Source organism: Erithacus rubecula, assembly GCF_903797595.1.
Source record: "Erithacus rubecula genome assembly, chromosome: 4".
Classification (NCBI taxonomy): Eukaryota; Metazoa; Chordata; class Aves; order Passeriformes; family Muscicapidae; genus Erithacus; species Erithacus rubecula.
In genome coordinates, this window is record NC_136686.1 from 55,668,053 (window position 1) to 55,685,932 (window position 17,880).

Genomic DNA, 17,880 nt, shown 5'->3' on the forward strand with positions numbered 1-17,880 from the left:
ATACTTTGGATGGGTTCATGTAAAGACTACCATGCAGAACATGCTGACTGCTGCAGGGCTGACTTCATGATTAATCTTCTTCATTTTATAAAATACACAACACCAAATTTTAATGAATTTATTTGAAATAATATACAAGAATATAGTGTGCAAAAATTTTAGGGGCAACATCATGTAGACGTGTCATAAACTGAAATTTACAGTTGTGATTCTTAAAAAACAAAACCAACGCACCGCTGTTTAGTACAGGAAAAGCCATGATTGTAAATGTTCACAGCAGAAGCAATTTAATCCTAACGCAGCTGCTCTAATTTTAGACAGTTGGAAGAGGAAAAGAAGTAAAGTGCAAGTGTTGCACATATAGTTAAGTGCAAAGTTTGCCCCCACCATAAAGATGTCTTATGGCAAAATAAAATATTGTAGAATATGTGGCAAAGACAAAACACAGAGTTATAACTATGATGGTGATGATATCAACAGCACCACTTTTCTTGAGATAATGCTATTTATTTGTTTCATCCTGTCCTGGGCCATTGCTTCCACCACAAAATGACAGCTCTCACTAGTGCCAGCTGATGCAAAAATATCTCCCTTGTGGGTACAAGTTTTCCAAGTGGCATCCCAAGCAGCAGCTCCCTTGCTACATCACACCACACCCTTCATTCCCACACCTTCTGGTAACTTGCTGGGGAAGCTGGAAGCTGATAATACACTTTGCCATTTCAGAAAATCCCAGGCCCCAGAATTGCAATTAATAATACAGTTGTGCAATACATATTAATCAGCAATAAGAATCAATGTATATAAACAGCTGTTACATATTTTAAAATTCCCCTTTTTGTACATTTTCTTTTAAAAATAAACATTTATACATATCTCCTTCGCCTCTTTCTAAAGTACTTTAGCACCACAGGATATCCATTTTCAAGCCTATATTACCTGATACATAATGAAGTTTGGAAGAAAAATAAGGCAATTTGGTTTAAAATGCTGATAGTTTTTAGCTTACTTAATGTTCTATTGTAAAAAGCAAATCTGCACTCAGATCATTTCCATGATGGTGCCAATATTTTATGGTCACACATAGTCACAACAAATTGTAAGACCTTGATCTTGCATCTTCTCGCCATCAAGCAACAGCCATTTTGTAAATACAGAGTTAACAGGAGAATTCTGGCTTAATGCTGCTGTGAGCCCTGAGAAAAGAGAAGAGAAAACCAGGTTAGTGATCACCAAGCATAGGAACAGCACTTGTTTTCAAAGACACAAGTATTTCTAATTGTTGGTCTGTTATTCAGAAGAAAACAAAAAGGCCAAGCCAGACTGTTTTGTCCCCTGATCATCAAAAGACCGTCACAACTTCTGTGTCACAGCCTGGAGCCTACTGTCATTACTGAGCAAGGTTACCAGACTGCTAACAGTTCAGTTCACTGAACCAGAACAATTATAAAGGGTATTTCACTGAGGGAATGGGTTCTACAGATCCTGTTCTCTTGGTCTGAAGACTGTAGGGACAAGGAAAATCCTACTAACAAGGCAGGGCAAAAAAACCTTACTGAGGCAAACCCATCACTACTCAGCTACACACAAACATGCCTCTGAGTTGCCTGAGGCTCACAGGTGAGCCTGTGATCTCACCATCCAAAGCTCAAAACTGCAGTAGTGAAAGAGCAGAATAAATAAATATTATTTTAACTAAACCCACACGGAAATGTAACAGAAGCTGTCACTGTTGATTAAAATAGAATGCAGTGAACAGAAAAACAGCTTGTTCCTAGCAGCTGGGATTTGGTGGAACCTTCTGCAATAAGGGACTGGAAACTGCACAAAGTATGTGCAGCAGAAAGAAACAACTCAGTGTTGGAGCATTTCTTATTCAGTCTTAAGGCAACACTTGCATATGCTCTTGAGAAAGAAGCCTCATTTACACATCAAAGGAAAAGGGGTAACTTGAGGATGAAATCTTACACCACATGGAGGGATGGTTTCACCAACCACCTAGATGAAGTCCACATCACCCTTCAAGCTCCTACCCAGCCATAAAATGAAAGAAATTGGCAAGCACTCTGTGCACTTCAGTGGATCTTTCCTTCCAATCTACTCTTCTAGTTGAACAAGCAGAATCTCCTGTTTTTGATGTCTGCCTTACATGATGTTTCAGCTTTAAAGCCCTTCTCTTAATACATCCACACATTCTCTTAAAGCCCTTTCTTAATACATCCACACTAACTAATACATTGCTGCAGACTCTTAGATTGATGGCTTTCTACAAAGTGGAAAACAATTTCTTTTCCTACAGAAGTAGTATTATCTACTGCATTTATTTTACAACTGAATAGAGTAATAAATGAAAGGGATTAATGGTGAAAAACATTTTGCTTCTTCAATATTTTCATATATGCTGATATAAATTATAAGTAAGAAAACTAGAAAAAGGTAAAGAAAAAGCTTTCATGGAAGATAAAAAAAGTTTAGGTGCAATCTTAGGAACTCACTTCAAAGAGAAAGACCACGTGCCTTTCCTTTGCATTTCACAAGCACACTAACTTACAGTACAACAGAATCCACAGAACTCTCATAAAATATTCAGACAGACTCTCTCCTGATCTGTCTCCTGCCAAACTGCCAAAAACAGGTTACAGAACACAGGTGAGTAAATGAAGATTTCAGCTAGTAAGAAAGTATCTTCTGAACAAAACACACTGTAGCCACACATCTGAACACACAATGAAAAAGACTGCTTCACAAACATACAGAATTTGTTCGTTTTCTTTTCCAACAGTCAGGATTTAAACGCTTCTGCTCCTCTGCCAAGGCCTTGGCTTCTAGTGTGTACATCCTTCTTTCCTCATTTTTCATTTTCTTCCACCTGTCGCCAAGTATCACACTTATGGCTCTGCAAGATAAATGTTTACAGTTACAGTCAGGACACTGCTAAGTAATACCGGGGGTTTTTTGTTTTATTCTGAGCACTTTAAAAAAGATGCGAGTTAAATGTGGAATTAACACACAAGGAAGAAGTCAGCTGTATCATAAATTTTTAGTGATCATATTTGTGATTATCTTCTCATAGTTCTTTTAATAGTTAAACAGCTGAGACATCTGTGTTAGCTGAGCATGGGTCAATGCACATTTTAACATTTCAATGAGTGTACATACAGCAACTGGCATAAACCAGCAAATAGAGATGTTACAAAAACCACCACCAAATGGTAACTCGTATTTGTTTTGCTCTACTTTCATACTAGAAGATCATATGACAGATTTGCTGAAAATATGTTCTCTAATAATTAGAGCAATGAACTGAATATGACCTCAGCCAAATATTTGATTAACTGCAAGTTCCCATGTCTATTTAATCAATATGTGTAGCTTCCTCCACCTTTAATCCATTCTGGGTGGAACATACTGATAAGTTCCCATTCCTGTGCAAATGGAACCATTTGTTCTAACACATCTATCACCATTTCCAGAAGCTGAATTAATTCCTCTCCTTACAAACTCTAGGTTTTTTGACAACACTTCCCTGTTCTATCCTGCCATATTGCTTAACTGCACTCCCAAATGTTGGATCAATATCCCATTAAAGCTTTAACTCCATCTTTCAGCTGAATGAAAATCTCTAAACAACAGCTCTTTTATCAATGACTATTAAACCTACCAAGTGCTTTGTACACTTTGGCTTCAGAGTACAGCAATGAGAGTTCTGTGACTGGCTCTAAGGAAAAGGTGGACACAACTAAGTCCTTTTCTTTCTCCTGTTAATAAAGCTTCTTGCTGGCATTGAAGATATTCAAACAGAATCAAGACAATTAGAGTCTGATCAACTATTTCCGTAACATGTCCCACAGCAATTCTGAAGGCTGTTCTGCACCACAGCAAAAAAATGGATTTGTCTCCTGCAAGGCCGTGTGGTGCCATTCAGGTTTCCCTGAGCTGCAGAGCACTCAGGAAACACATCCCAAAGTGCCCAGACAGCCCTTGAGCCTGCACTGCACATGCTGTTGGTGACTTTTTAGAGCAAACTCCTCCAGGGGACACCACATCCCATTGCCATCAAATCCATTTATTTGCACAGCCTCTTTGGCAATGTAATTTCTGTTTTTCTATCCAAACAGAGAAACAGTACCTTTGGTCTGTCATCAGAAGCAAACATAACCAGTTTAATTAGTAGTAGTAATTTTTCATCTTTTGACAGTATCCAGAGGCATATCACCAGAAACCTGTCTGCTCTGGGTCACCAGCTTGTACTGGATCACTCACAGCCTCAGGAAAGAACACAGTGACCCAGAGAGAGCAGGTCTGCTGTAAAAGCCATTGCCATCCTAAATAAAAATGCACCATTAAATCTTTTAAACTAAAATATGATTTCCCTCATCTCTAGAAGGTCCACTACTCAAAGTACTTCTGACCACACAACCAAGTTCCAGTTCCAGTGTTACAGTGAAGAGTATCTAGAAAACAAACAAGTGCAGTCCTAACCAGTTTTTCAAACATGATCTTGCAGTCCATTTAAGTATCATGTGACTCTCGATGTTGTGCTTTGAATGTTTACAAGCTTACTATCTTGCTGATATGCCTTGAGCTGCTTTGTCTCAGAAAAGACTGTTTAACTCAAAACACCTTAAGTTCTGTACTTTCTTACTCCTGTAAGGAAATAACAGCAGCATATGTAAGAATTCCACTGTACAGAAGTGGCTACTATGTTGTAAGATCCACACAGTAATCTGAAAATGACACAAACCTACATTTAAAAAACATGAGAGTTCCTCCCAGCAGCTAAATTAATGAATGCCTCAGCAACAGTTGAGTGACAGTAGCTGAATGCCTGTATCAGTTATCACTAATGCATTTCTGCCATCCTGTGTTTTAGGGATGCCATGGAACTGCACCCAAATGCACTGCCTTCCAAGCAGGACAGTGAGCAGTGCATTTTGAACTGTACTTGTAACTTTGTCATCTCTTTCCTTCAAAGTAAACCTGCTCACTGTCCTGCTTGCTCACTGAAATATTCAATTCATTTTCACATCCATGCAGCCACAGCTCCAGTTCACTGCATCCATGTGAAATCAGCATTTTCAACTAAATATATAACCATCATAAACTTTCCTGGCTGACATTCTGTTCCATTTCTCATTGATAGTTGCAATGAGTGTGAAGGCAGCAGATCTGCTTCACTGAACTTACTATAAACATTACACAACATCGTCAGGACACACAAGACTGGCTGGGATTTGTCTTGCAGGATTTTATATTTCAGCATCAGTTACAACCTCCTTATTAGAAAAATATAAAACAGTTGCACCCATTTCAAAGCCCTGCCAACTTTAATTTTTACCAGATTTAGTTCTAGAATATTTATGTCACAATGTAATTTTTACAGTAACAGTTTTTATAAAATTACATACAGTAAAAAAACTGATTGTAAGATCAGTCTATGTTCATGTGTTTTGGTTTCTATTTATATCTGCACAATTAATGCCAAATATTACTTAAAAGATATGTAATGGAAATCTTAATAAAAAATGTTCAGAAGCAAACATGCTAGAGATTAAGAACAAAAGAACAAACTAACATAATCTGTCCCCCATACAACTCTGCCTGCAAGTTTCAACAGATTGTTGAACGTCTTCAGGGCAAGCAGAATTTGGCAATGTGCTGTCTGATTATGATCCTTGAGATATCCTAACTTATCAGTTAGCCACTCTTCAACAGGATATACAGACTAAAAATAAACGTTTGTAGCTTCATGACCAATTTGCAGTATGTCAAGACTTAATTAGAAGAACCAGAAACTCCCTTTTTTCCATTACAGCACACAAGCAGAGCACCTCATCACTGTAAACAACAATGGTTCTGTATTTGTGCCTCTGCCAGTGCACACATATACATGTATAACTTGCTTTACCCCAATGTTTTTCATTGGTAAGTTTGCCAAAAATGGTTTGTATCAAGTTCACTGAGTACTGTAAATGTTCCCAGTCCACTCATAAAGCACCTTTTATGTTAACATCTTTCAAAACTTCTTCTTAAATCTGTACACACATTTTATTTCAAATGCAATATTTAGGCTATTTAAATTCAAATGTGGGACACAGATATTCTTCTAACTCACCAGTAATAGCAAAACCATAGTTTGTATCATTACCTGTTGTCTTTCCCTGGATACATCTGAGTGTATTCAACTCTGTATTTTTTGGCAAAAAGCATGAAGGCATTCATTGGTCTTTTGCACTTGTTTGGAGAAGTGGCACTCACAGTACTTGCAGTCCCTGAGCTGTGGCTTTTGCCAGCTTTGCTGTACAAAGGATTGGAGGAAAGATGTGACGATGCAGCAGAGGCACAGTTTTTACTACTGCAGTCTGATCTCTCAGCATCTTGATTGTTTGATCCCCCACAGGACAGCGAAGCGCGACGCTGGCGAGCCATGCTGCTGAGCACATACACTGCAGAGGAGTCCATCGGGGTAAAGTCATAACTACAAGGAAAAGACAGATCATCAAGACATCGAGTCATTTTCATGTAAAATCCCTAAATATCTGCTCACTCTTCAATTTTACTACATTTCTAGCATTTTGCCTTCTTTAACGTGGCCTAATGATTTATGCTTGATGTGGACGTCAGTGTGAAAAAAAAAAAGCTACAAGACTCTGGCAGGTAAGTTAGTATCTTCTTTAATATGATGAAGACTGCAGCTTTACTTGTCTTGCTGTGTACTTTTCTCAGCTATGTATCAGTTAACTATACAATGTCTTCAAACTTCATCATCTTTTTAAACACATTTTTTTCTTTGTGCTTCTGTCCTTACCATAAATGAAACCTGATCAGTACAAAAAAAATGCAATCACTTACAAATATATACTAACAGCAAATATGAAACCACTACATTGAAATAAATTCTATTATATTTACTGCCATACAAATAACTTCTCTAGGCAGTTGAATACACATTATTTTACACACAGACCTTCCAGTGAGATTAAAACCCTGCACAGAGCCCCTTGATGTTGTGCTGTTTGATGCTGCGCTGACAAACGTCTGCCCTCTAGTGACAAAACCGCGACATTCCTCCTCAAGGTATTGGAACAGCTTAGATGACTTGTTTCCATAAAATTCAGACCTCCAAATACGACAAACTCTTGCAATTTTCAGCTGTCCAACAACTACAATTAACCTCTAATCACTAAAGAAGTCGTTCAACTCCACAGACTATCTGTTACCATCTCCAGGTGGGAAAAACACTCTTGGGAAGGGGTTACTCAATCATGAATCTAAACCATGAAGTTGTTACCACGAGAGAAACACAGAACATATATTTGCTAAGGTTCCTCTTACCTACTGCTCAGTGTGGCTATAGCTGCATGATTTATGGCCAAAATAAGGATTTTGAAGAGCTTTTTTGTGAACACCAAGTAGAACTACTAGCAAGGAAATACTGCATGTGGCAGTCCAGCCCCTCTGCTAAGGCAGCTCCTCCCATGGGACAGAACCATGCAGAGTGAGCCCTACGAGTGGCCTCCACCATTCCTCAGGAAAGTACAGAGCAGCAAAGAAGAGACAGTGCTGACCATCTTGCAGGCTATCACAAGATAAGGAGAAAGCATCTCTCTGTTCTACAATAGACCAGCACCCTTCCTATTCCTAATCTCCTTCCCATAACACAGAAACAAAATTTTGTTTTTAATTCTTCTGTCCTGTTATCACAGCTGCAGCTTCTGCATGCTCCTTTCTCACTCACTCCCTTCTGCCCAGAAAGACAAGGAATTTGAAGTACAAGGCAGTATTCAGCTGGGCTGGAAATTAGTAAGGATCCAGAAATCCAGATTTTTCAGTGAGATGCATGATGCTAACAGCTCTCTATATATGCAGTTCAGGATAGAGTTAAGAAAAACACGCAGACAGCAAATGAGTGCAGCCAAGCAATCTGAACTTGCTCCATGCCAGACTGAAGTCATACAAGAGCTCCCAGGGCTTGAACTGCAAAGAGCATCTTAAATTCCCTTTTTTCTGTTGTAAAAAACCAAAGTGCAACTGGATTAAAAACAGATGCTAAAAAAGCACTGACATCATAGGAAAAGATGGATTTTACTAAAACTTAAAATCTCAAAATAGTATAAAAAAATCTTTACTATCTTCTTATACTCTTAGAGTAATTTATGTTGAACAGGAACTTCTGAAGGTTATCTGGTTGAAGTTCTAACTCAGGCAAACCCCACAGTGAATCAATCAAACTCTGACGTTAGGTAATTTTGATCTAATATAAAAGAATGCCAAAAAACAAAATACACAAAAATAATAAGAACTAATTATGAACATATTGTATTCTAAAGCCATTGCACATGCATTTACCACTAAGAAACTACTCAGATAATTCAAATACACTGTTGCATATGAAGCATGAGATAACAGCTGGCAGACATACTATTGTCAGAAAATTGCACTGGCTTTTTCAAACATAATCCTCTTTACCTGGAGAATTTATAAAAGCAATATATATAATTTTACTGCTTTATCTAATCTGCATTAAAGTATCATAAAAAGAGGCTAAAAAGTTATTTCACTCCAAGGCACTACTTTGCAGTTTAGCAGAGCATGTAATTACACAGCTTTCCTAGTACTGAGTATTCATTTTTCCTTATAATTTATCTTGTATTACCAAAACTATTCTGTCTTTCCTCTATATAATGCTTCAAATTCTTCCAGACTTAAGGTGCCTACTCATTAAATACAAGAACCACTGAGGCCACTTTATCCAAAAATTACCTTTTAAATGTATCAAAAACACCTGAATCATCAAAGTTAATGGCATCAGGGTGTCCAGGAGGTAGACACAGATCTCCAAGATGCATTTCACAGCATGGAATGCCATGCTGTACCACAGTCAAGCTTGGATAAAAAGATGACCAACCTGAAGTGGTAAAGAGTTAAATTAGACAAACGGCCAGACAATCTCTCCAGTTCTTCATTGGAGCAATCCTATATCTTGAAATTACATAATTTTATTAAATTGTTCTGATGTAGTTTCTTTCACTCAAAATAAAAATCAGAAACTCTTACTTAGGGAATTCTTACTGCAAGCAGTTCATTTTTATCTTAAATAAAATCTCACTCTAGCAAAAAAGGAATCAAATCCTGGAGACTTACCATCAGAAGCTCCATTTTGAGCAAGATAAAAGCCTCCCTTATTTGCAGTTTTCCTGTCTCCCCCCACCCCAGTTTTTCTGCTTTCCAGAGCTCCACTGATATATTCAATGAAATCTTTCCTTAAGAGATAGGCAGTCTTCCTGGAGCTTCATGGCTTTACAGGGTTGGGGTTTTTTTTTGGTTCATACTCTGGATTTCTTTACAAAGAAAGTAAATTGTTTCTACACCACGACTTTTATCACTTTCTTGAACAGTATGGGATGCCAACAAAATCTGCAATCACTTTCTGAGAATATTTGAATATGCAACCAAGTGTACTTGAGGTATTTCATACCTTTATTTTTAACATAAAATGGATGATCGAGTCTGCATTCTACGGTAAGCAAGCCATCCTCCACTGTGCCAGGATCAAAAGTCAGCTTCAGCACTGACTCACCACAGGAAATGCTTTCTTCATGAGAAATCAACTTCAAACCATTGGAACCATAGTCCTGTTAACACACATACAGTTCAAAAAATTTTCCCCAAGGAAAGCATATACCTGAAGAGCAAGACATACCAAGCATATACCAAGAAGAGCATATACTCTAGGTGTATACTCATCATCATACATTGTATTAAAAATAATAATATTTTAATTTGTGTTTCTATCTTGCTAGAAATTAATTAAGAAAGCATAACATTCAAAACATACATAAATTAATTCAATTCAAGTGCTTTTCTGTGAGATACACAAACAGCAGTAATCAGCTCTAAACAACATTAACGTTAACCTGTTTTCCTGAGACAGTAATTACAGGCACAGGAGTAACATAAGAAACTAAGTATTTGCTACAGGTATTGCAGTGAATTTATTAGAACTAACAGCTACCTTGTAAGGACTGACTGGGAGATTTTCCTCTTTTCCACAGCTTTCAGATTTTGCAAACTCTTCAACGTCCTGCCATTCTTTATTGCGTCCTTTATGAAAGCACAAACGAGAGCCTAACATATTTTCAAGGAAAACAGAACGTTACTGTTAGGTGAAAAAGTCTGTGTTACAAGAGAAAAGACAAGATAAAACAAATACTTATTTCATGACACACTTTATTTTACCTTTTAGAAAACAATGCCAGACAGTTGAGGGCCAGGAATGGCACCATCCTAAATCATCATCATCTGAAAGTGATGACATGCAGAAAATGCCAGATTCTGATTCACTATTTGCCTATTAAAAAAAAAAGCAAAATGGTGTTGGTTTTTTACTGCAGAGTATTTTAGGGCTGGTCTTACATGTCTTAAGACAGTCACTGGTTTATACTTGTGGCATTATTTTGCCTTAAATACTCATAGGAATGTGACATGAAGACAAAGATTAAAGGAATGCAGTAAATGTGAATGGATTGCTTTCATCTCCTTTTCTGAGATGCATGCTGACATTTTTGGGTTTCATTCTCTGAGATTCATTTCATCCCTAGAGATTATCTTATGCTCATGTGTAAGCATTTTACACCTCATCATTCCTTGGTCATATACAAAATCATTTAAAGCACATTACTCTATGGTCCAGTTACTGTAAAACTGTAGGCTCAAGGCAGTTGTAGATAAATCACTGGAGAAAATTCACTGTTGTTACCAGACAAATTTCAGATACAAATAATATATGGGAAAAGGAGACACAGGACTGACAGTTTTTGCGCATCTCAAAGGAGAGGGATCCATATTTCCTTTTGAGGCATCAAACAAGATAACAGTTTTTTAAAGCTTGCTGTAGAGGGAATCACAATAGAAGCAGAGCTTTCTTAAAAGTCACAAAAATGATGAAGTAGCACTACAAGCCTACCCTGTGTGGTAAAAAGAAAAGTAGCAGAAAATCTAGTTTAAATAGCAACTGTTTTAACACTAAACAGATATTTTTAACTGGTTTTCCTGGTCAAAAAACTTAACCCATTACTCACATGTTTATTTTAAAATGTTTCAGAACAACTCACCCTTTCATGTCTGACTGGTGTTTCATCCACATCATTCTTGGAGAAGTTAGGATCATTGTTTGAAGATCCTGGTGGAGGACGTGCATAGGAATGTAAACTTTTGCTTGTTGCTATTATGCGAACAGGAGATGATCTACAACAGAAACACATATTTTAAAATATCTCAGATTAAGACAACATGAGACTTTGCTGCCACTACTCTAAAATGCTTTTATTGCAAATATTTCCATTTGCATGACCTGAACACCAAACAAACCTCCCACACACCAGTATTTCAATGGGATGATTAAAGGGCACAAGCTCAGGCAGAGAACACTCAGCATAACTCCTGCACAGGTTCTATACAGCACCCAAATGACAGCAGTACTTCCACTGTGCCATCTCCTTAGCACAGTGATGAAGTTTTTACAAATATCATGAAGCAAATACCCTGCTCTTAAGAGAATATAAAGGCATCTGCTCTGTCCAAATGATTAAATCTCAACTGCATTACTATTAACAGTATTGCATTGAGTTTTCTGATTATAAACCAAGAAAAGCCATACAATAAAAAGTGAAGCCCAGAAATTTCCAAGATTCCACACTTGCTGCTCACAACCTGAGAGATCACAAACCTGAGATAGTTATCACTAAAATACACATTGCATTAGATTTCCAACTAGCTATTAAAAAAAAAATCTGAAATCTGTGCACTAGAAAGCTTTAAGAATTTAATATAGGAAATTCCTCTTAGTTTTTATTTGCTGCTTCACATGAGGTAAATGTCCATAATTTCTGAGCCTGCTGTGGATAGGCAATGTCTTTATGTCATTCATGGCTGGAAACTAAGCAGCTTTTGCACCAGGCTCTGAGATGAGTTCTGTGCATATTTTCACAGAACAAATAAACAGACCAAAAGACAGGGCTCCAATTCAATGTCAGAGGGTGTAAAGAGTGAAGAAAATATTTTGGAGACAGGATTATAAATCAGTACAGTTCAAAACTGAAGTGAGTGTCAGTACCTGTTATAAAATGCACATTGCATCAAAGGACTCTGAGGACTTGTAGCTATATTTGCCAATTCTGTCAACCAGTTCACTCCATTCTCACAAGAATAAGCATTTTCTGGATTGCTGTTTGAGGTATGTTGGCTCCATGAAGGCCTTGAACATTCCTGATGTGAAACATCAGCACCAAGCTGAAAAAGTGCAGGTGGGGTAGAATCTGTCTGCACAGCCTGTAATTCAGGAAGATCATCTACAAACAAATACACAAATTACCACAATTATACTCAATTCTTTGATGTCTACTTAATTTGTCTACTCAAATCTTGCAAATTTGGTGAAAAAAAGGAACCACAATAAAGTAGTTTTATTTTCTCATTTCACATTTACCAACATTTCACAAACCCTATTCAAAAAAATGGCCACAGAAATAGTAACATCTCTAGTCAATTATATATTCACACAAGAAATTTAAGAAAAAATTAGGCAACTAGATAAAAAAGTAGTTCTGATTTTAAAGTTTTTACTAGATTGCCCAGTTTACATAGAACTATACTGCAGTATTATTCAAACCTGCTTCACTAAAATACTAAAACATTCCACAAAAGACAACTAAATTAATCTCTCCTTGAAGGTATGACACTAAAAAATTCAACATCAGACTGTGTTCAAGGTAAAAGGTTTCCACCAGGGAACTAGAGTTAAATAACTCCAATTAAATAAATAATGAGGGCTGGGTATACAGCCTAGTAGGGTGAATTCCTATCAATAATATACACAATATACAATAGTTTCCTATCCTATACATAGTAACAGAAAAGACCCCAGCTTGTGGAGAGAACTCTGTGCTATGTGCTGTCATGTATCTAAGTATCATTATTCTTAATCACTCCATAACTTCAATTAAATGCCTTAATATTTCACAGATTATACTCCTACTTCTTAAAGCATATGCTGTTTTTCTCCAGCATATAAGAACTGAAGTAATGTACCTGTATCCCAGAATCTTTATTTGCAGCAGATCTTAAACAATATGATTTCCCTTTAGGAGGAGCTCTTGAGCTTTCTGTTTATTTTGCTTGTGCCAAAAAAACCCCTGCTCCTCTGGGGATTAGAAGCAGAAATTTGTGGCTCTGAGTTCAAGAAAACATTTGAGTCAACAGGCCAGTGTGTCAGAACTGGAAATGGGTTAAAGGGAAAACTGACTGCAAAGACCTTCAGATGTCACAATTCCCTGCCCTCCTCAAGTTAAAAATCAGCATCAGCTTCCATTAATTTCAGTATAGGAAATCTAACAAACTTCAGAATTCAGTTTCCTCTGAAAAAATCATGCTATTTACCAAGTTCCATGTGCTCATCACAGGATGCATATCCAGGAGAAGAGGGCAGGTTTTCATTACATTTCAGCAACTCCAGTGACTCGTTCATCCCTGAAGTTCTCTTGTCCACTACCAGAAGGAGTTTCTGAACTGCATTAGGCATTTGATTTGTCTTCACTTCCCACACCATGTTAGGATGCTCCAAAGTATCTGACTTTAGAAAGACAGAGGTTAGAAATTTGTATACATGTGAACTGTTTTAAGTTGCATCTGATATACTACTGCATTACCAGGGCCCTAAATCCTCATTAGTCTGTTGACTATCACAGCATATTTTAGGGGTGTCTAGACATGATCTTGTACAATCCTTACAGAAAACAGAGCTAACTCTGAAGTCAAGAGGCTGCCTGGGGCCCTGGCCATTTGAGTTTCTAGTATCTTGAAGGATGGAGACTCCCTGGCACTGTCCCTGTTCCAGTAACCATTCTTGCTGTGAAGAAGCTGTTCCTTATGCAGGTTTGAACATCCCACAGCCTGTGCCCACTGCCTTCAAGAGTCTGGAGTTACCTCCTCAACCACCACTCAAGCAAAGATAAACAACATTCACCTGGTACCCTAAGACACTCAGCCCATCACAAAAGGCAATTAGATGGGCAGACAAGATTTGATTTTGGCTAATCTGTCCTGGCTATTCCCAGACAACTTCTTGCCTTACAAAGAGGATGGACATAGCTATCAGAAGAATTTGCCCTATAAAATACCTGAAGGCTAAGGCAGACCAGCTTGTAGCTTCCCCACATCCTCCTTGAATCCTGGTGTGACATTTTTTTCTTCCAATTATCGGGAGCCATCCTGCCTCCAAATCCACTGCTTTTTGGATACCATCCTCACAATATGTCCCCACTTACTGCAAGGGGCTTGGAACTAAGTCCCTTCAAACCCAAAATATTCTGTCATCCATGACTGGTACTGGCCTGGAGGGATCTCATCTGGTGCCACTGCCTTGTGCACAGATGTCTCACAGAACCAGCCTGCCCCTCACTTGCCCCATTTCTAACACAAAGAAGTGTCTTGCTCTCTTGGAGACAAGTTGCTACACCCAGGGACTTGAGGAACCTGGGAACAGGCCTGGAAAATGAAGATCAAAGCAAAAATGCTGTCCTCAACCTTGTGAGATCAGGTCTCCTCTGCCATTTAGAATCAGACCCACATTTTCCCTGGTTGCCCTTTCAGCACTGGTGGCTCTGCAGGACCCTTTTCCACTGCCCTTCCCATCTCTGGCCTCCAGGAAGAGTCTCAAACACACTGGACTCCTAACATCCTTAGCTGTGTCACAAATGGAAAGATAAAGAAGCCTCTACTGAAAGACCTCACTTCAGTTTCATTTCCCCAAATCCTAGTAATGTAATGTTTATACCAAATCCACTATTTTAAATCATCTTCAGCAGAGAACTGTGTGCTTATTTTACTAAATTGCTGTCTCTAAAAGCTGTAAACTGTAAACAATGTTATCCAATATTTAGTAATTTGGTTATCTACTTTTTTTTTCTCAGACAAGGATGAATTAAAGCTACCATAACATGATTACCTTGTACTTTAATGAAGTGTCCTTGAAAAATAATCATGAGTCTCTCACGAAAGAGCAGAAAACACAACTTAGTAAGAAAGAAAACCTGAAAAATCTACCACATGCATGGTAAAATGGGTAAGCTACATCAGAAAAATATCAACAATAGCTGAAAAAAGTATAATATTTTGTATCATAAAATGAATGGCTTGGAAGGGACCTCTGGAGGTCATCTAGGCCAGGCCCCTCCACTGCCAAAGCAGATTCACCTACAGCAGGTTACACAGGACCATGGCCAGGAGGGTTTTGACTGGAAAATTTCTACCCTTCTGATCTCCAAATCTTTCAAATATATGCAAAACTTATATAAATTTGCACACTAAACATAAAAAGATGCTTGATTCTACTCAAATGGCACTACTACAAAGCCACATCAACTTATTCTGATTTTAAGGTGGGGAAAAAAGGGCACAGAAACAGGAATACACAACTCAAACTATCAGTGACATTATTTTCACCTCCAAAAAACACCTTTAACACAATTTATACCCCTGTCACCCGTGAGGGACAGTAAAATTATGGAACACCACAAGAGCAGATAGCTCAATTAGTTCTGAACAGAAAAACCAGACTTCAGTAACACAGGTCAGGACCTTGAAGATTATCTCCAACTAATCAACTCTGAAGAGCCACTCCTTGTTTTTCTGGCTTATCTACGTCTTTCCTTTCCTTCTTTCTGCCCTGTTTGGGTTTTCTTCCTCTATTTTTTCCTCTCTTCCCATTTTCCTGCCAAAGTGAAGAAGGAAACTTATTTCTAGAATGTTACCTTCTCCTTCCTTCCTGCCAGGTGCCAAGACTTAACAATAAGTGTCCTGGTATCCCAACACTCTGAAGGTCAGAGATAAGGTACCGATACAAAATGCTAGTCTGACAAGAAAGATACTTATTTGAGAAATGAATCATTCCTCCAAGTCACAAGAATTTCTCTAAACCAAAGCCATCTGTGTACAAAAGCCAAAAAATCCTCTAACAAATGAATTGCAAAAAAATTGAAAGAGAATTACAAAGAAAAACAAACGAAGTGTGCCCAACTTTACTTTTCAATTTTTTATGTTCTATTTGATTAAAGCCTGCTTTGGACATCACATCCTTCTCCTCAGCCTTTCAATGGTTTGAACATGAAGGGGACTGGTCATTAATTAGCTTGTAAAGACTTTTTAAATTCAACTTTTGTTGAAAATTTGTTGTGTCAGATGTTGTATAGAACCAGGCTTCACAGGACTGTAATTACTGCAGCTGTCTTTGGAGGCTAAATAACATTATTATTTTCTGCTTTAAAGCAAGTTAATTTGTCAGGCTGAAACAAATGGCACTACTAACAAAGACTTTATTAATTGGATCGTGTCTATTTCTGAGGGACAAAAAAAAAATTTGGGAGAAAAGTAAACAAAGACTGTGGCTGTGAAAGGGTTCAGCAGGAACTGGGCAGCATCCACCCAAACCGCACTGCGCAGGAATGCCTGGGTGGAAGTGCTTCCCGTGGCTTTTTTCCTTCTGCTCTTTGCCTTTCTTGCCCCAACCTACTGACTAAGTTTCAGGCCAGACCTACGCCTGAGCAATAAGCTGGACGGAGTTTAATTTGGAGAACAGCTTCTCCAAGCAAAACACAACATACTGGCAAGACTGGATCTCCACCAGGGACTTTTCCTGGCGCAGCTGCTTTGATCAGGAATCCTCGCTGCACATCCCGGGCCGTGCCAGAGAGCGCAGCCCAGGCAGAGCGTGATTCACCATGTTTTCGAAGCCCGGGCGGCCCGTTCGGTGGCGCAGGGCGGGTCGCGCTGTCCCGCCGCCCCAGCCCCGCCGCGGGTCCATGGGGACGGGGCTGGAGGGCGGCTCGGGGCCGGCGGAGCCCCGGGTGAGCCCGGGATGAGCTCTGGAGGAGCGCCGGGCTGAGCCCCCCGCGGGCTCCCCTCACAAACACCCCCGGGCTCCCCCGCCCGTCACGTGACCTTGTTTACACCCACGGCCGCACGGCGCAGGCGCGCTCGGCCCCATTCATTCGAACTGCGTAACACCGGCCCGGGGGGGCCCCCGCGCCCCGGCCCCGCTCCCCCCGCGGGGTCACCGCACCCACGGGCACCCCGAACGCTCCCCGTGCCGCACAGCCGCTGCTGCCGCTGCGGGCGCGGCGCCCTGGCCCTGACAGACCGCCGCGGACAGCCGCTCCCCGGGGAAAACAAGGGAGGGACACCCCGTCTATTCCGCTTGTTTTCGTAGTTTGAAGGGGCCCGAAGAGGGCCGGCACACCCCGTGAGTTCCAGCCCAGCGGTGCGGGAGGCTGGCGGTTCCGCGAGGCCGGTCAGGGAAGGCGCACAGTAAACAATGTCCGAGGTTGCTGTCGCCGTCAAAAGACATGACCCAGCGGCCCCTCAGCTCAGCCTGCGGCCGCTACCACAACTCTCCGACCTTGTGGACCCGTCCCATCCCCCGCCAGAGCCTGGCAGCCCCCAAAAGCGGCAGCTCGAAACTTTGTAGCACTTACCGAACCCGTCGCCATTACCGAGCTCCCCTCGGCTGCCCCCCCCGCCCCGTCCTCTTGGCGGGTCCCGCCCCCTACCGGAGCTGCTCGGGCACTGAGTAGCCAGAGTCAACGTTGCTCAATTCGCGGCCGCATTCTATTGGCTGACTGGCCTGCCTGTCAGGACTCCGCCCGGAGGGCGGGCATGTTTTGACTCTCCTGCACAGCGGATTGCACCGCGCCGCACATCAATCACCCCCATGCAGCGCGCCGATTGGCCGAAGCCTCCGCCAGCTCGCCCAGAAGCATTCTGGGAGCTGTAGTCGCCAGCGCCGCCATCGCCTGCCCACGGCTCCGCGATAAGACGACAGCCCCC

General features: G+C 40.2%; 1 protein-coding gene across 4 annotated transcripts; it reads right to left on the bottom strand.

Moving 5' to 3' along the window:
- Positions 1 to 104: 104 nt before the first annotated feature.
- Positions 105 to 17,833, bottom strand: HBP1 (HMG-box transcription factor 1). Of its 4 annotated transcripts, none has more exons than XM_079304320.1 (11): positions 17,529 to 17,833; positions 13,438 to 13,630; positions 12,116 to 12,350; positions 11,115 to 11,247; positions 10,240 to 10,351; positions 10,016 to 10,128; positions 9,479 to 9,635; positions 8,764 to 8,908; positions 6,149 to 6,478; positions 2,755 to 2,896; positions 105 to 1,196 (listed from the first exon to the last, which is right to left on the bottom strand). In XM_079304320.1, exons 1-11 carry the CDS (start codon positions 17,541 to 17,543, stop codon positions 1,179 to 1,181), a joined length of 1,593 nt encoding a protein of 530 aa, XP_079160446.1. In that variant the 5' UTR covers positions 17,544 to 17,833; the 3' UTR covers positions 105 to 1,178. The 4 variants fall into 4 exon arrangements, with proteins under 4 accessions (XP_079160446.1, XP_079160447.1, XP_079160449.1 ...); XM_079304321.1 differs by having other exon boundaries at positions 13,438 to 13,626; positions 17,529 to 17,663; XM_079304323.1 differs by lacking the exon at positions 17,529 to 17,833 and adding an exon at positions 16,659 to 16,927.
- Between the last annotated feature and the right edge of the window lie 47 nt (positions 17,834 to 17,880).

Coding starts and splice junctions, on each gene's coding strand:
- HBP1 (XM_079304320.1), bottom strand. Junction 12,351..13,437: donor TGATGAGCACATGGAACTTG/GTAAATAGCATG, acceptor ATTTGTTTGTAG/ATGATCTTCCTGAATTACAG. Junction 2,897..6,148: donor TATCCAGGGAAAGACAACAG/GTAATGATACAA, acceptor TTTATCTTGCAG/AGCCATAAGTGTGATACTTG.